At 37.9% G+C, this 9,606-nt stretch overlaps 1 protein-coding gene across 1 annotated transcript; it reads left to right on the top strand.

The window, feature by feature from the left end:
- Positions 1 to 241: 241 nt before the first annotated feature.
- Positions 242 to 9,355, top strand: LOC134846791 (uncharacterized). The gene is made up of 4 exons (XM_063864182.1): positions 242 to 587; positions 1,749 to 1,774; positions 5,840 to 6,376; positions 6,651 to 9,355. Exons 1-4 carry the CDS (start codon positions 242 to 244, stop codon positions 8,076 to 8,078), a joined length of 2,337 nt encoding a protein of 778 aa, XP_063720252.1. The 3' UTR covers positions 8,079 to 9,355.
- Positions 9,356 to 9,606: the final 251 nt, after the last annotated feature.

The raw sequence follows: 9,606 nt of genomic DNA, 5'->3' as shown, positions 1-9,606 counted from the left end.
AATCTCCCAATTCTGTCTCCTTTCGAAGCTACGACGTCTTGAACTGAATTTGCGAAAAAAAAAAAATTGCGATAAATTTTCTTCAGAATATGAAGCGCTTACAAGAGGAATTTTATTCCACAAAGAATCCCAAATATTACTTGCGGAAAAATTTGTTAACGTTCAATTTCTTGTGCCATTCCCGAAATACAATTTCACGATGCAGAAACAAGTAGAAACAATGTTAGCAAAATTAGCAGAAATGTGGAGTCAGCCTTCGGCCGAATGTCCACTAGATTTTTCGCAACCTTTCAATTCCTCGCACAAACCCTTCAACTTGAATTGGATGCTGGCTAAAATACAAAACGAAACAAATGCAGCACAGCAGGAAGTTGAACACATGCGCAACGTAACAGCAAAATTTCTATCGAACTATGAAAACGAGGAAGAAAATCAAAACAAACAACAAAATTCACAAGGAATCCAAAATCGTGAAAAACGCGGTGCACCTGTAGTAGCAGCCGCTGCTGTAGCAGGAATAGCGCTGTTCGGATCCCTTGGAATATCAATGGGAGGATCAAGTGACTGTGGATTTCTTGGAGTTTTCGGTAATTGCCAAAACACTGGACAGAAAAATGCAGAGAACATTGACCGACTAAGCCAATACGCTAGCCAACTTACAGAGTACGTTTTAGAAATTGAACAAGCCAGCAACGAGAAATTCTTCTTGATTTCCAACGAAATAGCCGAAATAGCGAAAATCCAAAAGGAAATGCAAGAAAACCAGAACAAAAATTGGAAAATTGTACAGCAGCAATTTGAAATCTTTCAAAACAACTTTCATGTTTTACGAGATTGTACTCAAATGCTGTTTTCGCACCAACAGCTAAATTTCAATTTCGACACAGCCGCTTCATTGTTGAACGTTTTGTATGCAGACGTCAAAAGTTACCGTTCAGCTTTATACGCCTATAGCATAAATTTGCTCAACTCAATCCCAATTCTACTAGACAAAAGACTTCCAATGTCCCTAGTTCCACGAGAATCTTTAAATGATGTACTCGACTCAGTACATGATGCACAAAAATACTCCACGGATAAACTGTCATTGGCAATTCCAATGCAAGATCTAATGTCCTATTACGATGCGAAATTACTAACAGAAATTTCAACAGTAAAACAAGGATTACTTCTGACATTGGCGATACCTCTATCATCAAGAACAACAATCTTTACAGTTTACAGTGCACATTTAGTACCAATGCCACAACACGATCCCTCTGAAGCTTTAGAATGGGCCATCGAAGGCCCATACCTAGCAATTTCACAGGATTCAATGGAAACGACAACTCTTACGCAAAAACAATTGGACAACTGCATTGGATCATCAACATACAGAATTTGCCATGAAACAATGGAAACACACTTAGCACAATCCTCATGTCTTGCGACACTTTACTACCAGGAACCGATAGTTGCCTTAGCTGTATGTGAAACCAGAAAAATCCTACTACCCATCCCGGAAAAAGCGACCAACCTCGGGTTTGGAATTTGGTTAATAACGAGCGCAAGACATTTTAAATGGAGAGCAACTTATAAGCAAACATATTAAAATACGGTCAGACCTGTCAAGCTGCGCAAAAATTCCAGCAGTACAAATTGACGTCAAATTAGACGACCCTCTTCAGAAGCTTATTTCAACGGTCCCCGAGCTAGACCAATTACCCTATTACAAGTCTAAAGCAGACGCAAATATTGCCCTATTTCAGCAAATGAAACTAGAGTTGACAATGATGTCAGTAGATAATCTTCAACAAAACGATTATGACAATATTGCTAAACCCTTAGTCCACAAAATGCAACTTTTGAAACCAACATTAATTGATAAACTCGATTCCTACGTCCCTATAAAAGTCTCTTTGTCCCTCACAATCTTTGTTTTTATCGGAAATCTCCTTTTACACATCCTAGTCATGTACCTTTATCATAAATTCAATTTTATTCGAAACTTAACGCCAAAATTTATGAAATCGACCGATGCAAAAATTCCAGTAAAACAAGTTATGTCAGTAACTAAGGACCAATTCCCACTGGTACAATCGATGGATCATAAGCTCAAAAGGAAGATAACTTTCATTAAGGACTCTACAACGGATGAAAAAATAATACAAGACATACTCCTTCGGTTAAACAAAATCGAGAACCTTGTGGATGAACACCACAAGCATCTGATACAAGAGGAAAGCCAAAGAGACGCTATACAAACCCAATCCCTCAGTTCATCCCGCAGAAGTCTCCAATCGCAGTCACGGCATTCAGTACATGCCCGTGAAATCCCGCATGAAACACAACAAACAGACCAAAACCCAATCTACTTTCGGTCTCCTCAAAAATCCCAGTTCAGACCCTCCAGCAACAACAATCACCGGTGAACAACGCAACAACACAATCGACAACTTAAGGGTGGCACCTTAAAAACTTTTAAAAAAAAAACTAGTAGCCACATTTAAATTTATATACATAAATTTTATCAAAGAACGGTTGTGTAACGTCCTAGAAAAGTCCGTTATATTAAGAGTGCTATAATCATCCATATTTCCTTTTTACCATATATGGAGCTTGAACATGTATATCATCATAAGAATGTAAAATCACTTGCTCAAACACGAAACACCACAAACAATTCTTGTATTTGCTAAAACCACTCATAAACCGGAAAAAGTATTTATCTGTTTACCTATCTGAGAACATAATTACTCCATCCTGCCCCAGTTATAACTTGCCGTATAAAATACTGTAAACTCTTGCCTTATTAAGTGCCGCTAAATTTGTTATTGTCTTTCATCTGGCGCGTGCCGGCGCAAGTAGATATGATTATATTTGAACTATTGAAAAGAAACCAGTGTAAAAATTATAACAAAGAGAGCGATGAGATTGAAACCTGACGAACAGTAAGACGAAATCCAGTATTAAAATAACTAACTATTTTTACTATCTAAGAGTGAGATCAGATACTGTCGGCCCTGCTCCGAAGTAAAGTAAAAGCTCGCCATCGAAAGATTGAATTTTATAGTAAAGCATTGTCCAATATTCCAAGGAAATAAATTAAAAATAGAGCCATCACACAATGTTTTGAAACTTTGAATATTTTTTGATACTTATATTGAAAAATACCAAGTCAGTTATCTGGTTAATTTTTCAATCGAGAAACCCAGCTTGGCGAATTTTCTCCGACCTTATTTTTCAGAAAAAAATTATGGATTTTGAAAAGTTTTTGAACTTTTGAGGTGTTTTGGAAATATTTTGGTTTTCCTTAAACTACCCTCTCAATCTGAGATGAAAACTTCAATCGAAAGAATTGGTTGCGATAATTTTTCCTGCAAAAGCGGCGACTTTGTAGGAGAAATGTTATCTTCTTGGAAAAGTATCAATATCTCTTCCCTCTTCAAAGTTTTTCCATCTTCTCGTTTATTTTAGTAGAGAAACAACTAAGGTTTCGGGCAAAACCTAATTTTTGAAATTACGCTTTTGGTCTCGCATCAGTGTTATATTTTGATAGAAATATCAAACACAAACCTCCAACTTTAGCTTAGATTCTAATTGTGTTTTAGTTTTATCGAGAAAAACAAAATAATTTTTGGTTCGTTGTTTTTTTTTCAACATTTTACATTTTTTCTACTTGTTTTTTTTGTGTTGTATCGCAAGTAGTGTGAAGCTCCTCTTCGCCTCTGTGTATTTAATTAAGCTGGAAAAATTTAGATATAAAAGTTTTTAACAAAGTTTAAAATTCGCAACCCATTTCAACTTGCAATTGAATGCAAATTTCCAAGGTCCTCATTGGTCTACAACGTTCACCTGTGAGAGCTCGAATGCCCTAACCTGATAGTTTTGACTTTTCATCACACAAACTTTAAAAAATTGTTTAGGTTTCTTTTTTCACAAAATTCAAAATTATAGTGGGGATACTTTGAGGGGTTGCAAATGTGGTATCGAAACATGGCAGCGCGAATTCTTTTAGTTTTCGTGATGTAATTTTTATATATAATTTTTAAAACGTTCAAAATTTGAATTTCTTCACTCTATGGGCGCTGTCAGAGTAGTGCAACCTGAAAACGTTCAAAATTTGAATTTCTTCACTCTATGGGCGCTGTCAGAGTAATGTCTCAGGTTGCAAGTCCGTTCTCCAATATTATCTGCTCAATTTCTGTAGTTGCGATGAATGACGTTTTCTTTAAAAAAAAACGTTTTCTAACTATGACTGCTCGAACTGTTTTTGGTTCCGATAAGTGACGTTTTCATGGTTTTAATTTATTGTGCTAGATTGAAAAATTGACGGCAGCAAGTGATATGCATAGGTAAGCGTTTTTTATGAGTCCAAAATACAAAGATCTGAATTCCGGTAGTTTAATTCCGGTAGTAATTTTGGTAATGAATTCCGGTAGTAATGTTTCATTTTTGTACAAAATAAACTGAAAGTTGATTTCTTAAATCATTCAATTCATGAAATAGAAAATTTTGTTGATGACCGGCGTCTAATTTGTACGGTTGATTTTAATTTGGTTGTTTTGTTTTATATATTTAAGGAAACATTTTCCTGGTTCAACAAACTGCTTGAAGCCCCCTATGTACGAGTCCTGAGCTAGTAGTTGAAATAAAACGTTATGCTCCTTGCTGCTTTTACTTGAATTATTGTTTTTTCTTGAAAAAATTCAATGCAAGACAATCATTCAGCTGCCAGACAATCATTCATTTTTTGTCGGCTAACTTTACAAAGCGTTGCCTTTTCATATGATGCAAGCAATTTTTTCGGTAACCGAAAGTTACTTTGTAATTAGTTAATATAACTTTCTAACTTTCTATTTTTCCCTTAAGTGGTTTCGGCATAAGTTATACATCGGATTGGTTACCTTATAATGAGTCATGTAAAACCTTAAAATAGATTTTTTATGCTTTTGTGCATACGGAGGGGCGGTACGTACTAATGCCGAGATTCAAAACGTTACAGCGCGTCTACCCAAGAATTGTCGGCATAGTTACCGCCCGATAATTGGCTCCGAATTCTTATTGAATTATTATTTTTTGAATATCAATTGCGATTGATAAAATTTTGTAGACGTTTTTCTTTCAAATATATATTTTTTCAACTTAGTCGTCAAAGCGGCCTCCGTCTTTTTGTATCCTCTTGCTTGCAATGCTATCTTTTATGTATCGCAAGTATTGCGATGCTCCGCTTCTTCTACAATGTTTGGTACCTTTACCTTCGAATTACGAGCTATTTGTTGCGACTTTCGACAAAAGTGCGGAATATTTATCCTTGGTGTGGTTTTTATTCAACCAATTTCGACTTGTTAACCAAGCGTTTTTGACGGAAATTTTTTATACCATCTGCCAAATATTGTTGTCTTGAGCTCAAATTCAAAAAGATATTTCACCTGTGTTTTTTTGTAAAGTTATGGGGATTTGAAAATTGCTAATTTGGCCAATGACGATCATTGAAGTGCGTTATATTGCATACTTATAACACGCGTTAGGATCGAATTAATGTGTTCCAATTTTGTTTTGAGGCCAACAGTTTAATTCTATTCCATTATCGCAGGCAATACGAGAAGCGTAACACACCCTTATTATTTAACATAGCGTGTGGGGCGATGAAATGAAGAAAATAAAAAAAATATATTTTTTCAAATTTTTTGTCAAATATTCAACCAAAAAAAAATTTTTAATTGGCCTTAAGTGCAGTCGGAACATTCAGGGCTTCGCCTTGATATACGAGCAGTCTTGTTATTAATTAGCACGCCTTAACTATGAGCATATGCTGTTCTCCTGCTGAGTGAATTGATAAGCTGTGAGTTGTTTCCAGGATTCAAATACATCCACGGACGACAACGACCTGCACATGACGAGTCCAGACGAAGTGAAGAACTACTCGAATGAAAGCGGGACTCGGGAGTCAGGATACGCCTCCATGCCATTTGAGAACGCGAACACGAGCGCCATGGGGGGAAAGAAACTCATGACACAGAGTGGTGGAAACTCGGCAGAACCCAAAGGGCAGTCGGACGACTTAGACTCCATCTACACAACCCGAGTGGCCGCACCCAGTTCAGTCGGGGACGAAATGGTAGACGACGATGACGAACTAACAGCAGACGAAGAGTCAGTTGGAGGACTAGACGCGGCTGCAATCGAGCAGATCAACAGACAGAAAGTAGTCCCACCTCAAATACTGTTCCAGTTTGTGTCTATGTGCGACCAGAAGATTGCCCAAACTGTAGATCCGGAGCTGGCTAGACATTGCGCTTACTCGATCCCGGCTATTGCTTTCACTCTGGGCCGAGAGAACTGGGCCTGTTTGAGAGCTGCTTATGCTGCGCTGGCTAAAGACATGTCTTGGAAGGTAAAGAGGCGTATAAACTGAGTTTTGCTACTAAGTATCTCCGCGGAAATTAATAACGTGTAACCAAGTTTGGCTTGATAATTTGATGCCTCGAACCGAAGGCAAGTTTCGTAGTTAAAATTTGGGAAAATTTACTAGATATTTTTAATAAGACTTAGTTTTTTAATAACTAAAGATGTTGTTTCAAAAGTCAGTATGGGGTGATTGTTTTTCAGTTTTTTCAGCCTAAATTAACGAGACCGAAAACTATTGACTCATCAAAGGAGTGTTTTAGGTACGGCGTAGTCTAGCCTTTTCGCTGCATGTGATGGCGCTGATGTTGGGCCCTGAGGTCATGATGAACGACCTCGTTCAGGTGTTCGACTCCTTTCTAAACGACTTGGACGATGTCAAATCGGGAATCCTGAAACACTTCTCAGATTTTATCCGCCTATTACCGGCCGGTCAGCATCGCGAGGTGTATCTAGGTAGACTTTCAGGGTTTATAAAGCCAGACAACGTGCGCAACTGGAGATTCAGAGAAGACCTGGCCTTCCAGTTGAACCAGTTGTGTGATCTCTACTCAAGCGAGAGTGTTAAACGCTATGTAGTGCCTTTGACTATATCGCTGTGCTCAGACAGAATAGCTCAAGTGCGACAATGTTCGTTCTTTTTAGTGGCAACTATCATTGCTAAATTCAACCGCGAAAGGGCATTTGAAATTGCGAATCAGTTCAAAGGGTTGTTGCTGGACAGATTTGCGAAATGTAGCATGTTTTTCGGCCGACTCACTTTCGTCCAAATGTGCGAAGTTGCAATGGTTCAACCGAGCATCGATGTGGCCATGTTCAGTCGAGACTACCTCCCTGGTCTACTGGCTCTGCATGCCGACTCAGTAGTGAATATCAGAATTGCCCTTAGTCGGACTCTAAACTCGCTTTATGAAACGAGACCTGAGTTCACGATATACACGCCTACCGAATCTCAGCTCAGCATTGATAATGTCGTGCGCATTTTAGCCCAGGATTCAGATCGAGATGTGCGCTCTTTCTGTGCACAAAACTCTACGCTTTTCCCCAACTCATCGCTCAACACCTCGGAAGATTTCGAATCAACTTTGAACAACACAGCAACGGCGTCTAACTCAACCTTTGTAGTATCGTCGTCGCAAGCCGAAGACAGTCAGAATGCAAACTCAACTCAGGATCTCGAATCGTCATCAGACGTCGACAGCTGCTCAAACTCGTCAACAGATGTCCTCGCTCAAAACTCCTCAGGTTCAAACATCGGCAGACATCTGCGGTCAGTTCTAGATGAAATCAACCAGTCGAACGACTCAGTAAAAGTGAAAGACGAAGAAGCTGCAACAAAAAACGATTTAAGCGATGACGTCACAGTTCTATCATGTGAAGTGATCGAGTCGAGCGAAAGCAACGCGGAGGACGAAGTTTTCATGGACGACTCAACTGCTGCAAGTCCCAACAAGGTAGATGAAAAAGAAAATAATGAAATTGAGACGCCAGCCGAAATGAATGTTACTGGAGATACTAACTGCACTGGCATAGGACAACCGGAACCTTCAGAAGTCTTAGCCAACGAGAATGAAGCACAAGTCACAGCCGAATTGGCCAGTCTTGTTTTGGAATCGGAACAGGCCGAAAGCGGGGGAGACCAATCGGCTGAGCCCAAAACACCACCGGATGCCCAAAATTCAACTTGTTAAGACAACTGAATGGTTACTTGCTTAGCTGAATTACACAATCCTAACGTGATGTTAAAACCACATCAATTGCGCCCCTGTTTTGACAAATTTTTAATGTTTTAAGTTCGTTTAGAAAGCCTTTTTATTTTTCTATAGCTCATGTTGTTTCCGTATGCTCAATTTGTTCGGTTGATTCTTGAATTGTACGCCAGCAAGACTCTTTTATTGCAAACCATAATTTAGTTTAGCAGTCATTTCATTCGACCTAAATTTCATGTTTTATTCTTTCGATTAAACGAAGCCTCGAACTCTTGACTCGAATATCGCTAATGTCATATGATGATTTCCTCATAATTATATTTCAAGTTATGTGGCTGTTGTTTTAGTTCAGTTTATTAAAAATGTTTCGCATTGGTGAGAAAATAGTGTAGATTTCGAAAAAAAAGTTAATACTGCTACACAACTTGAGTTTAATATTCACTAGTTTACTGCGGTGATTTAATCTCTTCTGTTATTGAGAAGTTTTGCAGATTTCTAATATGTTATATCCCGGGTAAAGAGCCCAAGGAGATTTTAGAAATAAACTCCGCAGCTTTCCTGGAATTTTAAAAATTGAAAATTAGGAGCCTGAGTTTTTGCGCTTTTGGTAAAAAGCGCCTTTACTTGGTTAATGCGAATAATATAAAGGATGAACCTTCTTGATTTCTGAGACTGGTGAGTACTTGAATGCAATGAAAAAGTTTTTTTCCCGATTATTTTCACCAAGGCAGACAGCTTTTTTTTACAGCCAATTGTCACACGAACAGCTCGAAAGTTTAGACCAATAGAACATCGGGGATGAGAACATCTGAAAATCCTTATCTAAATGAAGTTTTTCTTTATAGTTCTTTTCGTAATAAGGGTATTAAAAAATCTGAGTTCGCATATCTGTAGCTTTTAATTTGTGAGTGAATATAGCCTTACTAACAAACGCATCTCCTTCTTTACCCGGATGATCGATATCAAATAAATGACCTCTGTTGTTGGATGTACCAATTACATCGATATTATATATATGCCGTGATTCATCCATAGCTTTAACTTGCACTAAGTGTGTTTCGCTTTTTAGTACCAGTCGAATTTAGTTTGGTTGATCTAGAGAGCTAAAAATACTTATGGTTCCAACCACTGAATGTGAAAAGGAACTTTGTTGACCTTTGAATTTGGATCTAATGCAAAGCAGGCTTACTACAATTAGCACTACTATAATTATTCATCTTGGTCCACCTATTTTGATTACAGTTTATTCTTCTATTGAACACGTTTTGTTTGAGATAGTTGTTACCACCATTGAAAATTGAGAATGTAGTTTTTTAACAGTCGATTAACGCTGTTCAGACTCTAATATAGGTCCTTGTGATTTTTTTTCGTTTTTCAGGAAAAGTTCAGAAAATTGCTTTTGTTTTTTAAGTTCAGTCCAGTTCCTGTGTTAAGCCTTGCGAAGCTAGTGTATTAGTACGAACCATCTTTTTTCCAATCTAAGTCGCAAATATTGTTGCGGTACTTTTAT

This window comes from Symsagittifera roscoffensis, chromosome 5 (assembly GCF_963678635.1).
Source record: "Symsagittifera roscoffensis chromosome 5, txSymRosc1.1, whole genome shotgun sequence".
NCBI classification, from domain to species: Eukaryota; Metazoa; Xenacoelomorpha; order Acoela; family Convolutidae; genus Symsagittifera; species Symsagittifera roscoffensis.
The sequence above is the reverse complement of the archived record's forward strand: the minus strand, read 5'-3'. Positions and strand labels throughout refer to the sequence as shown.

Excerpts from the sequence above, each read along its gene's own strand:
- LOC134846791 (XM_063864182.1), top strand. The coding sequence starts at position 242 with ATGTGGAGTCAGCCTTCGGCCGAATGTCCACTAGATTTTTCGCAACCT. Across the intron at positions 588-1,748 it reads TGGATTTCTTGGAGTTTTCG|CAAATGAAACTAGAGTTGAC; the intron begins GTAATTGCCAAA and ends GCCCTATTTCAG. Across the intron at positions 6,377-6,650 it reads CTAAAGACATGTCTTGGAAG|GTACGGCGTAGTCTAGCCTT; the intron begins GTAAAGAGGCGT and ends GGAGTGTTTTAG.